Source organism: Pygocentrus nattereri, chromosome 6 (genome assembly GCF_015220715.1).
Source record: "Pygocentrus nattereri isolate fPygNat1 chromosome 6, fPygNat1.pri, whole genome shotgun sequence".
NCBI lineage: Eukaryota > Metazoa > Chordata > Actinopteri > Characiformes > Serrasalmidae > Pygocentrus > Pygocentrus nattereri.
This window is the reverse complement of record NC_051216.1, coordinates 26,867,185-26,886,636: the sequence shown is the minus strand read 5'-3', so window position 1 is coordinate 26,886,636 and position 19,452 is coordinate 26,867,185. Positions and strand designations below refer to the sequence as shown.

The window sequence follows — 19,452 nt, the reverse complement described above, 5'->3', positions numbered from 1 at the left end:
TGGTATATATAGACACACACACATACATACATATATATATATATATATATATATATATATATATATATATATATATATGTGTGTGTATAATCATGCTGATTATTGTCTAGTCATACATATAATATATATATATATATATATATATATTTTTTTTTTTTTTTTTTTTTTTTTTTAATCTGCAACCCATATTTTCTATCTACTGACAGTAGTACTTTTTCTTTTCTGTTTTTTCTCTTAGCATGCAGCGAGTTAGTGACTCCATCATTGGAGCGAAAGCCCAGTAGCTTTGTTGCGGTGAGCTGCACCACCCCTCCTCAAGCTTTCTGGACAAAGCATGCTCAGACTGAGATCATAGAGGTGAGGGGGTGGGGGTACATGGAGCTGCATAAGACTCAAGACTGCAGTTACAATTTTTTTTTCAGTGTGGCAAAATTATAAAAAAAAAAAAAAGACTTCTGAAGATTAAGGCTAAAATACCCCAGCTGTAATATAGACTGTGTGCATTTTGTTTATGATGTGTATATTATAATGGTTTTTGTTTCTCTTTGAAGGGTACAAGTAACCCAATATTCCTTAGTAGCATCGCTTTCTTCCAAGACTCTCTGATCACCCAGCAGACTCAAGTCAAACTTTCTGTCTATGATGTCAAAGATCGTTCGCAGGGAACGGTGAGAGACCTCTGACTTTACATCCAAATCATCATTTATACTAAACATTACATTAACTTTTTTGCTCTTTATCCACTTTGATCTATGACATTTTGCAGCATAGAGCCAAGTGTTTGTGTTTTTTGTCTCAATGTTTTAAACAGATGTATCTGCTGGGCTCTGCCATGTTCACAGTCAAAGAACTCCTACAGGACAAATATCATAGACTACACCTCACACTAAGGTAGGTGTACAAGACACACACAGACTCTGAAGTACTAATTAACGCAGCTCTGATTAAACCAACCCACAAACTCACAATTCACGATAAGAGTCTGAGAAATGTAGTTGGTTAGTTTGTTGCTTGTTCAATGGTTCAGATCAGCAGAGAACGAGAGGGTGGGCAACATCACCATTATTTCCTGGCAGATGGAGGAAAAGAAAGACCAAAGGGCTCCACTGACACGGACAGATACAGTTAATGGCAGAGTGAGTAGAGTTTATAATGTAGTAATGTTTCTGTGCATTTAAACTGGACAGTTGAATAAGATCTGCTGTAAACAGATCACATTTATTCTGGCAAAGATACAGACTTTCAATAAATGAATGATGTGCAGTCTTTACTCATGATCTATGCATTACATAGGTGTCATATAAACTGTGCATTCTGCGTGTCACAGATGGTGTTACCTGTTGATGAGAGCCTGACGGAATCCATGGGGATAAGAGCAAAATCTGCTTCTCTGTGCAAAGATACACTATTAAAGGCTGGTTAGTGTCTGAATAATTATGTCTGATGTCTGTTTTTTGGGCTGTATGAGTTATTAGTATATCATTTTCCACTGTCTCAAAAACCTTTCACTTTTGAAACTGAAGCAGATGTGCCTGGGAGCATATGTTTATTTTTAGTCCTTTAATTGGTAAAAAGAGCTCATTATCCACAAGCTCCCTCATTTATAACTTAATAATGTGTAGCAGGGTGGTTGAGGCTATATGAGTCATACTTCTTTCAAATTCCCTACAATTTCACCTGTGTGTCAAAACTATCACTGCATTCATTAAGACTTAAGAGTAGGAATATGTTATATTCATGTAAAAATATCAATTGATATTCCTTAAAGAAAGTAACCTTTACTAGATATGAAATTAACAAAGATAATTGTTTTTAGTGCATTAACAATTAATTCACTTGAACAAACACTAATGAAACAACAATAATGCCTTTAATTAAATTAATTAATTAAAGTAATAAAAATTACATGGATGAATTTACTCACCTATGATTTGACAACTTGTTAACTGATACAAGAATTGACCTGTTTAGTGGATTTTCTTTGTTTTTATTTTATTTTTATTTTTAACACCAACCTGCTCAGGGGTAGCAGAGGAAAAATTGACCCATTTGGCCCATTTGGCCAAATCTGGCACATTTGCATCATGGCAAAGTGCTGTTGATTAGTACACATTGTACCTGTTGAAAAAAAATAATGAAGTACAATGATTTGTTATTGCATTTCTGCAGTATTTGGGGGAACAATATCACGTATGTACCGTTTACCCACCACCGATGGCAACCACCTTCGTGTGCTGGAGCAGATGGCGGAGAGTGTGCTGTCTCTCCACATACCCAGACAGTTTGTAAAACTGCTCCTGGAGGAGGATGCTGCCAGGTATATTCCATAATGTGTGAAAGTGTGTTGGTGCATGTGTTCAAACATTTGATTCTGTGATTGAGGGAATGAGAAATTCTTCATCTTTGCATATCTGTGTAATCACTTGTGTGTGTAAAGGGTTTGCGAGCTGGAGGAATTGGGGGAGTTGTCTCCATGCTGGGAGAATCTGAGGAGGCAGATCATCACTCAATACCAGACCATCATTCTCACCTACCAAGAAACGCTTAGTGACCTTCATGAGTACAAGGGTAAGAAAGGACTGCCATCTCCTTGTAGACCTAAATGTCTCTTATGCAACAGTTCCAGTCATGCAAGCTGATTGGTTGAGAAGCATTCTAACCGTGCTGTTATTTCACCATAACATCACAGGTTTTTCACAAACACTATCATTCCGCTGAGACGCTGTTGCTAAGCAAGGACTTTGACAGCTGTAGGAGACGCTCTGAATATTTATCCATTTGAATATTTATACTTCTTACTTTACACACAAACAGAAAATGGATACTTTTAAGATCACATTTGACCTAAAGCCAATTTGGCCAGATTCTGAAGATGAGACTCATCTTGCCACAAGCTGCTTGTTAAAAAACTATAATTTGGCGGAAGGAATTGCTCACATTAAAGCATATTGAATGCCACGTTCACGACCCACGTTATTTATTTCTTTACTTATTTAACTGTTGTATAAAAGTAATAAAACACTTGAGGTCATGTGTTATCGCAAATAACATCATGGCTTTGATGATCTACGACACTCGCTTTCCAAATCACAGTCTTGATTATAATTTTTTTTTTGGTTATTTCACGGTCACGATTGGCCCCTCCCAATCCTCCATGTGCTTTTGTTTTGCTTCCTTGCTTTTTCTTGGCCCTGCCCCCTTGTTTCTAGACCCTGCCCTTAATTGTACCACCTGTGTTTATCACCTGTGTCTTATTAACCCTTGTTGTCTCTGTATTTAAGCCCTGTGTTTTTCCCTAGTTGTTTGCTGGTCTTTGTAGTGTATTCTTTGTAGTGTATTTTATCGATTGGTGTTTGTTCTTCTGACTTCCATTGTATGTTTAGTCTGTGTTTCTTTCATCATGTCTGTTCCATGATCTATCAGTGTTGGCTCTCTGACCCTGGACCGTTTTGACCCTGAATCTGGATTTGCCCCTAATAAATCTCGCTTCTCTTCGCATATGCATCTGCCTCATCATCGCTTGTCGGTGTTACACACAATAATACACTCCCTCTCATTTTCTATTGCTTAACTATGTAACAGAAATACAACAGCACTGGCTTACCGTAGTGCAAAGTAGTTACAGTTGCATCACTACACTATGCATATCTGACTTACAGTGCTTCACTATGATACAGTAACTCAGTAGTTTCTAGTCTGGGTCCTGAAGTATCCTTGCCCTGCATACATTATGTATACAAAGGTTTGTAGACATCTGTTCAACACTCCTTTCAAAATCAGGAGTATTAATAGAGAGTTTGTCCACCTTTTGGCCGTAGTAACAGTCTCTACTCTTCTGAGAAGGCTTTACACTAGATGCCAGATCACAAACCCCACTCAAGGTCATGCCTATGGTATTTGATGGTGCTACATCACTCCAGAGAACAGCCTGATGCTGCTGGGCTTTCTACCCCTCTAGATGACTCTGGGCACTGGGCATGGTGACCCTATACTCATGTGTAGCTGTTCCAGAGCAGCTCTTTCTACTAGCCGTGCTTTTCTGTGGAGGTAATACAAGCTGTTTGTGTACAATTCATTGACTGTGTCAGCAATTGGTGCACATATGTACCCAAGTAGCTGAATTCACTAATGAGAAGTGAGGTCTGGATACCTTTGGGCACATAGTGTGTCAGTATCTTGAAAAATGTTGAACGAGTGAGGAGACAAAAATTTAGCAGAAAAATAATAAGACAAATGGAACAATGATGTAAATCAGATAACAGTAACGTTGCACATTGCACAATCACTAAAAATGACAGCATATTGGTGCTTCTTTCAGTAAGTAATAGAAAATGCAGAAGCAAACAGAAAGCTTCAGTTCTATGAGACACATTTTACTATACCCAACATGACAACCACATGCCCCAACTATTCTGATGGCAAGTTTTAATTAAATAAAGTAGCAAAGCTACTTAGTCCCTGAATGTAACTCTGACAAGATGTCAGGAAATATGGAGTTGATTAGTATTTCATAGATTGAATTAGGTGTGTTAAAGCAGGAAAAAATATTAAAACATGCAGGGCAGGGGGTTTGGAACCTAGTGGTTACTTGGTAACATGGTTACACAGCTTATGATTATAATAATCAGTTTAGATAAGATAATAGGCCATTAAATAGTACCTATTCCCAAGTTATAATATTACATGCCTTTAAAACAGATTCTCTTACCTCTGTTACTTGTTCTTCTCTTATCAGGTCCCTCTTTCAAATCCAGTACTTTGAAAGCAGAAAGAAAGTTAGAGTTTGTGCCCACCAACCTCCACCTGCAGAGAATAAGAGTACAGGGCGAGTCAGGATATGGTAAGATACTCTGGATATTTTCTGATTATGTTCAGTTATGCCACAGCATAGCAGGCTGGACTTTGGATGCAGTGCAGTTATTATCATGTTTCCCTTTATGCTGCTAAAAAAGTCTTTAAATGTTTTAATTAAGGTGATGAGTCACAAGTTTTTTTTTGACAGCATAACTTTCATTAAATATTAGCTTGATATATTTTGACAATCAATGCAGTGCCTTTTTTGTTGCCCCTAATCTTGTTGTTAACCAAGCAATATCTATATTTGCTGCGTGGTCAAGCTGTAATGACAAATACAAATGCTCAAAAACACTAACCATACTTTAGTTGGGTTGGTATCTAGCCAGTGGATACAAGGCAGTGTAGTATCTACGGCAACTATGTATTTATGTTCCTGTTTGCATGAACCTTGGGTTGAAGCAGTATATTTTCCTACAGACCGAACCTATGATGTGGTCACTATTGGAGCCCCTGCAGCACACCATCAAGGTTTTAAAGGCAGTGGCTTGAGGAAACTTATTCAGAAGTTTGAAGAGACCAAGAAACAGTAAGATACAAGCCTGGCTTCAGTGTTCTTCCTGCTTCGGTTTAATCTAATCTTATAGTAAAGGTAATTTACAGTAGAGACAGTAAACTAGAGGCTTGATTTAATCTTTGTTGGGAAAGCTGGACGTAGAACTTTCAGTCATATTAGGATTGCTGCATACCAGTTGGCCAGTGGAATGTGATCACACAGCTTGGCCAAAAGTTTGGCTAAGTGATGTTCTGGATGGTTGAGGGACATTATTGCTTTCTCTGGAAATACTTGCTTAATTTTGCTGCTTCTTTCTCTTAACATTTGGGAATTTTCTGCCTTTCATTTTTCTAACTAATATATTTGCAGTAATAATCATTTGCTTTTTTATGCTTGCTTTCTAATCAGTGCATTTGAGGATGAAGGGTGAGTTATGGGGATACAGATTTTCAAATGTTCATTCTCATCAGTGCTGGTGCTCCATGTTGTTTTATCTTTTGCTGGTGTTTTGCCACTTTAATTTCATGCTCATAAATTACTTAGTTCAGACTTTTGTGTGTTCACTAAATGTTAAATTGGACCACTGTAGGATGCCCCTGTGCACAGCACTCTCTTCTGTACGGTGTATTTGTACATACATGTGTTCACGTTGCACTGAGTGAATGTTTCACATGTACACTTTGATCATCACCATCTAGATGGAAAAAGACAGCAGAAAGATGAAAAATGGATAGAGAGACTGTTCAAGCTCTTATGGACTAACCCACCTATACCTCTCTTGCCTCTCCCTCTCCTCTCAGTGCTGGAGAATCACGTCCACAGTCAATGGTGTACCAGTCTCAGGATGTGGTACGAGCGAAAGAGATTATCTCCCACATTAACACATTGAAGACTCAGGTCAGCTACTACACTGAGCGCTTATCTCGTGCTGCTAAAGAGCGGTCAGCTAATGCACTGGAGAGAACCCTCGCTATCCTCACAGACAAGGTCAGACTGTTTGCTGTGCTTTATGAAACTTGGTGCTACATAGTTTATTACCCTGGTCAGTCTTTGTTTTGTTCTCTGGCATCATTTCGTTCTGCCTTTTTTAGTTTCTTGCTTCCTCTTAAACCACAACTCAGACAACTACAGTTGTTTTGTTTCTCTTTACTCTCTGCTCTCCTTGTGCTATAAATAAGTGTTTTGGATCATGCATTTTCTTTTTGGTATCACATCTTGCACCTGCCAAGCATACTGTATTACAAACATTTTAAGAATACAACATTCTTCAACACAATATCCCTTTTATATTCCTCTTCTTCATTATGTACATTGCTCTTCTGTTTCCATCTCAGACGAGGCAGCTGGTGACTGTATGTGACAATAAATTGCTGGCCTCAGCTATCCAGGCCCTGAGTGCAGCACGGCCAGAGTTCATTGCCTCTAAAGCCTCTCCCTCTGCACCAGACACTGAACGCGTGGTTCTCCGAAATGACCAAGGCTCACCACACGCCAAGTGGAGTGGAAAAGGGAACAGAGCCTCTATGAACGTGGACTGGCATGAAGAAGAGTGGGTAAGCATCCTAAACTAGCACAAAGTGCTGACAGGTATACAGGGGCCGTATTTTCTTTGCTTTTTAAAATAAAGTTTGATGTAGTATGTAAACATTGACCAAGCTTCAAAATTTTCAGTTCACCCCCTAGTCCATAGAGTCTGTTTACGTGGACTAAGCTGCAGAAACAATACGTATTGAATTTATCATGGTTGTCTTTAGGAATGCCTGATGATATCAGAATCAGATGTTTACATTTGACCAATATTTCAAAACAATATTTGACAATGAATCTACCATACTCCATAAGAGCAGAACCTTTAGATGACACTGGGCTAACATGCCTGCATTTTACTTCTCTAACCGCATTTTTAACCCTATAGACATCAATCTGACATTTCTCCGTAGTGCTAATCCAGATTTGATTTAGTCTCAGTTTCTACATTTTATAAATGATCATGGATTTGCATTGGCAGATAATTGTCATGTCCATAGTTCTAACATCAAAATTGTTAAGACATTTATATAAAGCTGCCAGTTCAGCCGACAACAGTTCAGATAAGCATTCACTTTGAAATTCTAAGGAATGGTGTTACTGGAGTTTCTTGTAGAGTTAAAATCGTTCTCGTGGCTGCCAAGAAGCAAGTGTATCATTGTGTGCCTTTCAACAGGATCTAGACATACAAAAGAAAAGGCTGAAGTTCATTTTCTTTGTCCTGGATGATTTAAGTTGTTCAGTACATTGCATCCTGACCTGCTTTTTGAACCAGGTAGCCATCATAACAGGCCAATACATTTCCATATATCAGACTTAAAGACATAGCAAAAAAAAACCTTTAAGGCATAAAGAAAGGTTGGATAATGTTTATGTAAAAATGCATTGCAACAATTTTTATCATTAATGCAATATGTGTTTTCATGATAAACACTATTATTAAGGCCTGTGATGACGGACCAAATTACCTCATACACCCAGCACCAAAGTTTCTCATATCATCAGTGTGATATCTCACAGCTTATCAAACATTGCATTTTATGTCCATATCATGCAGCACTGGAACTGTTTTTGATATATAAAACCAAAACAAAACATGTTAAGTTTACATGTCAATTTTTCAAGAAAAATTGAAAATATGAGTGTTTGTCAAATGTGCCTGATACCGTTCACCTATGTTTACACATATACAGGGTAATCTTTTACTCAGACTGTTGTCTCTATGTTCTGGTCCCCTTTCCCCTCCTCTGCTGCAGGAGAAGGTGTGGTTAAATGTCGATAAGAGTCTGGAATGTGTGATCCGCTGTGTGGACAGGCTGCTAACGAGAGAGAGGCTGCAGAGCGACAGCAGTGAGGACGTCTTCCTCTCTGACCAGCAGCCCAACACCAGCAAGAGAGGTAGCCAGGGCGACGCATTCTGGATCAACCCCAACTACGAGTCTGCTTCATCCTCCCTTTCCACCTCCCTTTATTCATCACATCCTCACCCTGAGTCCCCTTCATCATTACCATCATCCCTCTCTCTGACCTCTGCATGTGCACCCTCTTCTTACAGATCCTCCTGTACGTCCAGACACTATTTTTATAACATGTTTTTGTTCTGAAACTTCCAGCACTTCTTTGTCTAGTGCTTTCAGTTTTACATCCTTATTCAACTCTCTGCAAGACCATATAATTTCCTGTTTTATTTGTATTATAAATCACGAGTAACATATTCTGTAGTCCCCAAAGCTTTTCTAATACAAACTACATATTGCATTCCTCTACAGATGGAAGCCCCGGTGTTGAGGGCAGTTCTCCAGGTAAGCCTGATTGTGTGGGTCTCATTTGTGCAAGTTTAAAATAGAACAGCTTAGTTTGTTTTAATTGTACTGGATCTATGCAATGAGTGAAATGTGTTACCTGTGTGATGCTGCAGGTGAATGGAGTGATGCTCTGTATCCACTCTTGACTACACTGAATGAGTGTGTGGCCATGATGAGTGACAAAGCGAAGAAGTCTATGGTGTTTGTGCTGATGCAGGACTGCGCTCCCACTATTGGCATGAGTCTGACACTACAGTACCGCAGGGACGTGGTCTTCTGTCAAACAGTGAGGACCTTCACACATAATGACTAAACAAATGAGTCATTCTCACAAAACTATGTCCATACATATTTATCAGTCATCATGCAGATAAAATATTTATATAATTAGCTGATGAACTAGATCTCTATATGGTTCAGGAAAACATATTTAAATACTTATTTTTCTATTTCAAGGTTTTTTTGCATTTTGTCCCCAATTCTCAGAATCGCAGTGTACTCACACGCAAGAGTTTGAACACCTTGGTTAATTTTGTTCAATGTGAAAATAAGTAAAAACATCATATACAAGATAGATTTCAGCAAATTTTAGTGACAATGTGTTTATTTGCTGAGTTTAACATATTGGAAAAAATATCTAAAATATACCATAACCTTTGCGCTGGCCAACCCCCCCCCCCCACCCCCCCAAGTTAAATTCAGCAAATAAACTGTAATTCTACATTACAATGTGCAGAACTAATTACCATATGTACAATATTTTTGCTTTTTTCAACTAGAAAAAAATTTGTTTGTATTACTTTTAACTGCTGAATCTTTTTACTTTAATATATTCCTTATAAAATCTAAGGAAGTGAATCAAAACAACAAAATGTTATGTGGTACAAGTAAAATATAAACCTCATTGACCATCACTGTGCTACAGTAATGAGATAAAATTGTAAAATACTATATTTGTAGATTATTTTGTAAATTCTTTATTCTATTAAAGCAATTAAAGCATAATTATATATGCTTTAATAGTTAGTTTTAATTTATCTTTGCTTTGTAACTTATAGAAGCATATGATGGTGAGATTATTCTCTGCCCTTTCTTCTCCGAGACTTTTTCAGAATCACTGCCTAAAGTTGACTAAGTCAATTATAAACCAATCAATAACATACCTTTTTTATATTAAATGAAAACATTTTAATAATAACATTTTGCTCTGCCCTCAGAGGATGTTTGAATTAGAGAAAACATTGGAATTTGAAGAGTCTACCTTACCATGAAACTGAAATAAGTCCAAAGTATGTTGAGGCAGAGAGAATAAAAACAGACCGTTAACTTACAGTCTTGAAGTTCTACAACACAGCTGACAACAGCATCCAGATCATGAAAAGAAAAATTTAGATGAGAATAACAAGATTTTGTTCACTTAAATTGGAAAATGTTAAATCTATTTTAAATCAATTCAATTTTTTGATTATTAAAATCATGAGTCATTGTTTGTATATCCAAAAACCAGAAGTCATTAAGGTTTGGCCTCAGCGTCTCAGTATTTGTCATTACACAAATAACAGAGTAACCGAATAGAACACAATAGTGCACAACTCAGGAGTTCTAGCTTCACAATCAAAAAATGTGGATACAAACACAAATAGCATCGTATGGCGTTCTGTATAAAAAATGCATTTCATTTAAACTTGAATCATTTCCACAGTTTTTGCCGAGAATAAGCAAAATGTGAGGCTTAAGCTGATGTAACATCTTATGCAATGGAAATGATGTGTGCATTCAATTCAGTGCGTTATTTTCTCAGTTTAGTATTAAACTGAAGAAATTTTTTTGAATTAATAGCCATCATTAATAATTCTTTGAGGTCTGTGTACATATTCCTCATACGTACTTTAAGCAGTGGGTCATTGAATGTATCCATTATGTAATAATAATCCATATCTGTGGTGAATGCATCTCTCTCTTTTCAGCTGACGGCTGTGATCTGTGGGTTTGTGACAAAGCTGAGGAACTGTCTGTGTGAAGAAGGCTTCCTCAGACAGCTTCACATTATTGGATTACTGGTCCAGTTTGAGGGTCTGCTTAGCACTTATGGTAAGTGTTAGTGTTTGTCTGCATTTGATGTTTATGTTTATTTGCATTGTGTTAAGAATGTACATTTATTTATTTAGTGGATGTTTTTATACAGAGTGGCTTAGAAAATATTTTAATTGTCAAAATCACATTGAAGTAGAGAGAATTTATGATGTAAACAACAACAATTCTATCATACCATGATCCAGTTAAATAAAAACAAAAGTACACTGTAAATCCAAAATTAAGGTTTGAGACACTTTTCTAACACTTTTGAAGCACGTTTTAAGAAAAAATAAGAGGGGTTGGAATTGTGAATGCAACATCAAAGAAATGCCAGTGTATAAAACCATAAGGATGTGTTCTGTTCTTTTAAACTGTTGTTTAGTTAATAGTTAAAGCTTTTTACAATTTCTAAACACTGTAACACATTTTTAAGTGTTAACGAGAACTGTTGAAGTATCAAGTGCAGTTTTTATTATCATTATTATAATTTTCTTATAATAGAAAATCATAATGGAACTCAAAGCTCTGTCGTTGTGTTATAGGGGAGGAGCTGGCCATGCTGGAGGACATGAGCACTGGCATCATGGACCTTCGGAACGTCACCTTTAAGGTCACCCAAGCAACCTCTAGCTTTGGGCCTGACATGCTGCCTGTTATCACGGGGAACAGAGATGGGTTTAATGTCCGTGTCCCACTGCCTGGGAACATGTTTGATGTGTTGCCACGGGAGATCCAAAACGGGATGCTACTGCGTGTTCAGCCAGTGCTGTTCAACATTGGAATCAATGAACAGCAGACACTTGCAGAGAAGTAAGCAGAACAAATTTGCTGTATAATATCTTATTTATTCATGTTGTGAAAAACTGATTATCTTAAAGGAGAATTCCACTTATTTTTCAAATTTTCAATCATTGAGATGTAAACAAAGTCAATAAGAGTGGTTTGATGTAAATGGTTCATTGTAGAGAAACATACCAACTCATAGCAACATAAAAGTTAATGCAGTTAATTTATTTATCATGCAAAACCACAAGGTGAACGTACATGTGAATTGGAGGTTTTTATATGTAATGTTGACAGTGATAAAAGAGCCGTGAAGGGGAGAATCTAATACGTTTTAGGCCAACATTTTATCTCAAAACTAGCATTAACAATGTCTCAGACATCAGACAACTTTTATAACCATCTCATTTAATAACTTTCTTTGATGGAGCTTTTGGAAGCATTATACTCTTCAGATGCCTGGTTCCTATCACCACCACTGAGAATTTCACACCAAACAACTCTAGTTTTTCTTAAGCATTTAATTATTCATAAATTTAGAAAAATCAGTGGAAGTGCCCTTTAAGTATAAGAATAAAAAACATTAAAGTAATATTGATGAACTTTATATTATTCAAAAGGTTTGGTGACACATCACTACAGGATATAGTCAATATGGAGAGTCTGGCACGACTCAACTCCTACTATGACCAGTTTAAGGAAGTGCTGCCGGAGGACTGTGAGTAAACAAGCTCAATTTACAATTTTATCTGATTACGACTATAGAAATCATTGGTTATTGAATTATCCCAGTTTATCTCAGATTAATGTTTTATTGTAGTGGTTAATGTTTCAGTAAGTCATTATTTCCTCCTCCAGGTCTGCCTCGATCGCGCAGTCAGAACTGTGTACCAGAGCTATTGAAATTTCTCAGTCAAAATATAAACACCAGAAAGAGTAAGAATGTGGACATCCTGTGGCAGGCAGCAGAGGTACAGTCATTTACTATTGGTCTTTATAATCTGAATTAATTGGAGTGTCATTCATTTGGATTCATTTCAGTGTGAAGTGATCACATTGTACCTATCTGGTTTTACCTTAAACCTTCTGTCCTTTACAGACTCACTAAACCAAAACTCTTTCTTCAATTATTAACAAGTCAATTGACTGTGTAAAAGTGCTTATAATCTTCTACATATCTGACGGATATCTTTTCCCCACCACTGCTCACCTGCTGTTATCCCAGGTGTGCCGCCGTCTGAATGGCGTGCGGGTGACCAGCTGTAAAAGTGCAAAGGACCGCACAGCCATGTCTGTCACTCTGGAACAGTGTATGATCCTGCAGCAGGAGCACTGCTTGGCCCCGCAGGTTTTCACCCAGGCCCTGGACTGCATGCGCAGGTGAGGCTGTCCTGCCATTGCCTGAGAAAGAGAAAAGAAAAAGAAAGAGTGATCAGGTTCCCTCAGTGATGCTCTAGATTCAAAATGTCTGTTTAACAGTGAATAATTCAGGTCATTGGCTGAATTGATAAGACATGACTTTTTTCTTTTATTTTCTTCTAAGCACAATTGATTTCATTGTAAAACACATTATAAAGCACAGGTCTTTGTTTTTGTACACATGTTGCTATCTCCATTTTTGTCTTCAATTTATAGTAACTTTTAACATAAAAATGTATTTTCCTTTTCTGGAAACACAAGGTTTTGTCCCAAAAGCGATAATATGCTGCTAAAAGCAGTATGCATGCATCAAGGAAACTTCACTGTGCCTTTCTAAATTCTCATACTTTTACAATATGAAATGTCTTAAATCAGGCATGTCAAACTGGGGACCTTCCAGGCCAAAGTGCTGCAGAGATTAGTGTTTTCCCTCATCTAACACTCTGAATTCAGTTCATGAAGGCCTTGCTACTTAGCTGATGAGCTGAATTAGGTGTATTTAATGAGGCAGTGTGAAGAAATCTGCAGTGTTTTTATTATTTAATTTATTTATTAAAATGAAACCTAAGGCAAGTTTTCATGCACTCCTTATTTTTCCTACATCATACAGAGCCCACTATAAACACCTCCGTATGATATCTAATCAAATCTAACAATTTTGTGAATCACTGCAGTCACTGTGTCAAGCTGTATTGTTTCATTTACCTTTTTGGTCCTTTTTCTTGTGTTATATTTTTGCCTCTGGAGCTCATAACATTTGTATGGGGTTTTGTAAAAAAAAAAATCATAATTCATTTATACATAAAAATACATTATAAAAATATACATTTTCCTTCTTCTCTTCAGCATTAAACAAACTGTTTAGTTACTCTGTCTTTAAGACTGATATGCACATGAGATCTGTTCTGATTGTCTGTTCCTTCCACTTTCAGGGAGGGTGTCTGAACTAGCTCAGTGTTTTTGTTAAATGTCAGGTGGGGTGGTGTGAAGGGAGGTAAAACATAATATTATATTATTGGTTTATAATATTTTTTCCTCTCTGTGCAGCTTTAGTGGTGTATCCAAAAACCATATGATATTTTAGAGGCAGGCAAAAGTCATTACACTTTGATGGAAGTTTGTGTTTAAACAATATATCATGAATCTTCCTTAACATGACCAGAGATGTGAACTAACCAGGTAAAAAAGGTTCAGAATTCCATGTTGGCTGTAAAAACCAGCTACTATGCCAAACAATTGTTTTTGCACTTCTCTAAATATTCCCTTTCATCCATCTCCATCTACAGTGAGGGCTGCAGGAGAGAGAACACCATGAAGAACGTGGGCAGCAGAAAATATGCCTTCAATTCGCTCCAATTGAAGGCCTTCCCCAAACAGTACAGACCACCAGAGGGCACTTTTGGAAAAGTGGAGACTTGATATGAACGCTAATCTGTTAACCCACCTCACCTGCTCATCACCAGGCTGTTCGCCTGTCCCCTTTACTCTGTCACCACTGATCTGAATGAAACTTTGCAGTGAATGCAGTCATGTGAACACTTCCTGTAGCCAGACAAAGGGTAAAGTCCGTGTTTTGCTCACTGCCGTCCTTTGATTGGTCAGTGGTTACTAGAGCAAAGGTGATCAGGAGGGAGACTAGTAGAAAGGTATTTCAGTGGCTTTTTGGGGTTGTAGTGAAGGCTAGTAGCATCCTTGTAAATGTTTTATCAAGCATCAGAACTCAGCATCAGTGCAAAGCTGAAAAGTGAAGGAATTCCATGAAATCCCCATTACAAAGGACACATTTCCTTTAGTGTGTTTGGTCAGTACAGAACATAATTTTAAGATACCTAATTACAGGCTTAATTTCTTCAACATGAAAAGTAAAAATGAAAAACATATCAGAAAAACAATAGCTTTTTCTTTTATCATCCCTTATCAGTTTTGTGCATGTTCTTGAATAATTAAGAGATGTGTGTACATGTTATGAGATTAATATCAGTTTGAACATTTCTGACAATTAGGCACAGTCTGCAAAGCTACTGAGTTCTCAAACGCACCAAATATATACACGAGCATTGTTGTTTATCATGTATTAATACACTGTACTGTAGCTGCCTTAAGAGTGTCAACTGCTGTCTTCTCTCCCTCTCCCCTATATGTAAACAAGTAGAAACTTATTTTCAGCAAACCGTTTATCTTACCAAACGTGATGTGGCAGAGTACGTCTTATCAAGTCCTTCCTCATCACGAGAGTTTACATATTACACTTTAAATGAGCCCTTTAGACTATCACAACACTTACGACATCATGTGCTTTTTACGGGTTGTATATGTTTAGGGAAAAGGCCTTTCTCCTGCTGTTGCCAATCACAGGTAGTGTTTGTACAGTAAAAAAGAGTTGTGAATAGACGTTAACATACTTTTAGCAGAGTTATGCAGAGAATTATGACATTATTGGACTATTATAGCAGAGACCACTGCTCTTATAATGTGGAAAACAAGGCATCTGATTGGATGTTATAATTTATTGACCCATACATTACATTATTCTGTTGTTATGTATTTCATTTCAGTGTGAACCCTAAGATGCCATGAGAAATGAGAAGCTCTACACACTTGAGTCCTTTAAAGTTGGAGAACATGAATATTTCAGTAGCACACTCACACTTGTACTGAACCAGTTCCTGTGTGAGTGTTAAGTAAGCTGTTTGATAAGATCACATACACGTTTAGAGCTGTAACAAATAAGGACAAGTAGACTTGCACATATCTGCATGCAGCAAATTCTGACAAACAACTAGATGATGCACTATTTAGTAAAAAAGTTTTTTTTTTTACTGTTTAGTTTTTTCACTATATGTAAAGATATTGTAATGTGACTGTTTTTCATATTTTTATTTTGTATTTTCTGTTTGTGCTCTTATTTAATGCTTTTGTCACCAATGTATTTTAAATGTAATGTTGTAATGTTGAACTAATTTGACCATGGCTCTTTATGATGATTTAAACAGTCATCTTTCTGCACAGCCCCAAGCTTAGCTGTACATAATGCAAAGCTGCAAACAAGCAGCTATTAAAGGTGATAAACCGTTCTTTTGCTGAGTGTTTTGTTTATGTGGCACAAACTAACAGAAAAAGGAAAAAAAGTTTTGTGTAATGAATAAAAGGTTCCATATGACAGCAACATACACTTTGATACTATTTTGATACTGTTTTGATTTTGGAGCCTCTTCTAACCACTCTTACCTCTTTAAAAGGCATGTTTAGTTTTATGTTTTTAAAAGAAAATACCCCTTAAAATTCAAACATGTCATTTAAAACATTAAAAATAATTTGCATTAAATAACTAACTGTTCAATATTTTCAATGGTTTATGTTTTCCATTTACACCAAAGAATCGCCTTACAAATATCTTTAAACCTTTGCTCTTGCCAAGAATGTGAACACTTATGAATATAAATGATTACGCAAACTGCAGACACCCCTGTCCCCTCAGTTTCTGGCAGCAGTATGTCAACTGTGAGTTATGTTGAAAGTTTGAATCAGAATCCTAAAGTAATTACTTATTTTCTCAAAAAAAAGTCAAAATAATAATTCCCAAATATTTACTTTCTCAAGATTTTAAAATGCAATTATTTCAACACATTAAGTAAAGAAAACCTTATACATATACACATGTATATTTACATATGTGTGGTTAGACCTATAAACATCCTAACACTGCCTACTGTGCCATGTTCACCTGTTAGATTGCTAAAAGAACATACTCTTAGGTGCATTAGCACATGCTCTGTAACCAAAGGTTTTCAATAGTATTAACCCCACATTATCATGGGACAAGTTCAAATTCATGACAAAAATAACAGGCCAGTTCCTGAAAGCATCCTAACTGGTAGAGCGAGAGAGTTTAGTGTGATGCTCATTTTAAGAATCATTTAAGAATCATCTATGTGCCAAGATGCTTAAACAAAGCCCTGACAGGCACCTCACAAAAATACTGAGAGTCTGCGAGGCTTTGTAAAATTTGGACAATAATAAAACATTTTGCACACATGTCTAGTTTTGCTGGTGACATCAATAAAATAACAAAACATTTTGAACAAAATAATGCATTGCCACGACTTACTAAGGCATGGGAATAAGATAATTAAGTTGAGGCCACAACTTAGTAAGGCATGGGAACAAGATCATGGCCACACATTAGAATCACATTTCCATGCCTTACAAAGTTATGGCCTTGCCTTAATTATCTTGTTCCCACACCTTACTGAGTCGTGGCCACACATTCTATTTCTTTATTTATACAGGATGTCACCAGCCAGCTTCATAGATATCAATAAGGCAAAGAGGAATATCTTTAAGAGGTGTATATTCCACAGATCCTTGTTAAAAAGGACCAGAAACCTTTAGATCCTGTTAGGAAATGCCAAATGCACTTAGAATCAGTCATTGGTCACTTGTAATCCATTAGGATCCTTTACATTGTGATGTCAGCCCATGGAAAAAGCCAAAACACATCAGGACCTAACAGAAACACTTAATGGTTTCTGTGGTTTTACAGCAGGGATGTGTGAAATCTTCACCAGCGCCAGCATCGTTGCGATGACGTTGTGCGTGCCAAAACAATAAGTTGTCACAACGTAACTGTGTCTGAGTCTGTATGAACCCTAAAACCTCTGAAGAGAGCAAATATTATGTATACAGTAAGACAGATAAAACCACACAAACGTTATAAAATGTACATAAGAGATAATTATTTCATGTTAATTATTTAATTCAATATAATGTTCAATCTCCTTTTCACAGGCACTCTTTTTCCTTATGCCTGAGCATTTACACTGATGAAAACAAAACTGAAAGCAAATAAAACTGATATTCCCAAGGACTAAATGATACATGTTTCCACAATATACGATACCCTTCATTAATATTATGAACAATAAACACACTGAAGTTGTACGAAAAAAATTATTGGAACTTTTTATTTTATTATCCATCCATCCATCTATCATCTTCCGCTTCTCCGGGGTTCGGGTCACGGGGGGCTGCATCCTAAGCAATGAGGCCCAGACCTCCCTTTCCCCAGCCACTTCCACTAGCTCTCCGGGGGGATTCCGAGGCGCTCCCAGGCCAGCTGGGCAATATAGTCACGCCAGCGTGTCCTGGGTCTTCCCCGGGGTCTCCTCCCTGGTGGACTTGCGAGGGAGGCATCCTAACCAGATGCCCGAACCACCTCAACTGGCTCCTCTCGACGTAAAGAAGCAGCGGCTCTACTCCGAGTCCCTCCCGGATGATTGAACTTCTCATCCTATCTCTAAGGGAGAGTCATGACACCCTGCGGAGGAAACTCATTTCGGTCACTTGTATTCGCGATCTTATTCTTTCGGTCATTACCCAAAGCTCATGACCATAGGTGAGGGTGGGAACGTAGATCGACCGGTAAATCGAGAGCTTTGCCTTGTGGCTCAGCTCTTTATTTACCACAACAGACCGGTAAAGAGCCCGCATCACTGCTGACCCAGCACCAATCCACCTGTCAATCTCCCGCTCCCTTGTACCATCACTCGTGAACAAGACTCATCCACTTGAGGCAAGAGCTTACCCAGAGAGGGCTCCTCACCCTTTTCCGCCTGAGAATCATGGTCTCGGATTTAGAGGTACTGATTCTCATCCCGGCCGCTTCATACTCGGCTGCAAACCGATCCAGCAAAAGCTGAAGTTCATGGCCTGATGTCCCCAATAGGACCACATCATCTGCAAACCTTGAGGTCACCAAAGCGGGCACCCTCCATCCCCTGACTGCGCCTAGAAATTCTATCCATAAAAATTATGAATAGAATCGGTGACAAAGGGCAGCCCTGATGGAGTCCAACTCTCACTGGGAACGAGTCTGACTTACTGCCGGCCATGCGAACCAAGCTCCTGCTTTGTTTGTACAGGGCCTGAATGGCTCGTAGCAAAGAGCCATGTACCCCGTACTCCCGAAGCACCTCCCACAGAATACGCCGGGGAACACCGTCGAATGCCTTTTCCAGATCCAAAAAGCACATGTGGACTGGTTGGGCAAACTCCCATGAACCCTCTAGGATCCTGGAGAGGATGAAGAGTTGGTCCAGTGTTCCACAACTAGGGCGGAACCCACACTGCTCCTCCTGAATCCGAGGTTTGACTATAAGCCAAACTCTCTTCTCCAGTACCCCTGCATAGACCTTAATAGAGAGGCTGAGGAGTGTGATTACCCTGTAGTTGGAACACACCCTCCGGTCCCCTTTTTTAAAAAGAGGCACCACCACCCCAGTCTGCCAATCCAGTGGCACCGCCCCCGATGTCCACGCAATGTTGAAAAGGCATGTTAGCCAAGACAGGCCCACAACATCCAGAGCCCTGAGGAACTCGGGACGGATCTCACCACCCCTGGAGCCTTGCCACCAAGGAGCTTTTTAACTACCTTAATGACCTCGGCCTCAGTAATGGATGAGCCTATTCCCGTGTCTCCAGACTCTGTCTCCT

At 38.1% G+C, this 19,452-nt stretch overlaps 1 protein-coding gene across 4 annotated transcripts in view; it reads left to right on the top strand.

Annotated features, from left to right (window-relative positions):
• inpp4aa (inositol polyphosphate-4-phosphatase type I Aa) overlaps positions 1 to 16,034 on the top strand; it is a 28,908-nt gene extending 12,874 nt beyond the window's left edge. The window contains exons 4-24 of one of the 4 annotated variants that reach the window (XM_017704659.2): positions 239 to 357; positions 552 to 668; positions 812 to 891; positions 1,028 to 1,136; positions 1,328 to 1,418; positions 2,170 to 2,317; positions 2,438 to 2,568; positions 4,736 to 4,840; positions 5,275 to 5,383; positions 5,759 to 5,776; positions 6,151 to 6,337; positions 6,685 to 6,903; positions 8,134 to 8,440; positions 8,647 to 8,679; positions 8,796 to 8,968; positions 10,650 to 10,773; positions 11,301 to 11,568; positions 12,162 to 12,259; positions 12,400 to 12,512; positions 12,767 to 12,921; positions 14,247 to 16,034. In XM_017704659.2, coding sequence (XP_017560148.1) covers positions 239 to 357; positions 552 to 668; positions 812 to 891; positions 1,028 to 1,136; positions 1,328 to 1,418; positions 2,170 to 2,317; positions 2,438 to 2,568; positions 4,736 to 4,840; positions 5,275 to 5,383; positions 5,759 to 5,776; positions 6,151 to 6,337; positions 6,685 to 6,903; positions 8,134 to 8,440; positions 8,647 to 8,679; positions 8,796 to 8,968; positions 10,650 to 10,773; positions 11,301 to 11,568; positions 12,162 to 12,259; positions 12,400 to 12,512; positions 12,767 to 12,921; positions 14,247 to 14,379 — 2,837 coding nt within the window. In that variant the 3' untranslated portion in view covers positions 14,380 to 16,034. The remainder of the gene's footprint in view (positions 1 to 238; positions 358 to 551; positions 669 to 811; positions 892 to 1,027; positions 1,137 to 1,327; positions 1,419 to 2,169; positions 2,318 to 2,437; positions 2,569 to 4,735; positions 4,841 to 5,274; positions 5,384 to 5,758; positions 5,777 to 6,150; positions 6,338 to 6,684; positions 6,904 to 8,133; positions 8,441 to 8,646; positions 8,680 to 8,795; positions 8,969 to 10,649; positions 10,774 to 11,300; positions 11,569 to 12,161; positions 12,260 to 12,399; positions 12,513 to 12,766; positions 12,922 to 14,246) is intronic. The other 3 variants (XM_017704663.2, XM_017704661.2, XM_037539218.1) reach the window with 3 other exon arrangements.
• The last annotated feature ends 3,418 nt before the right edge of the window (positions 16,035 to 19,452 follow it).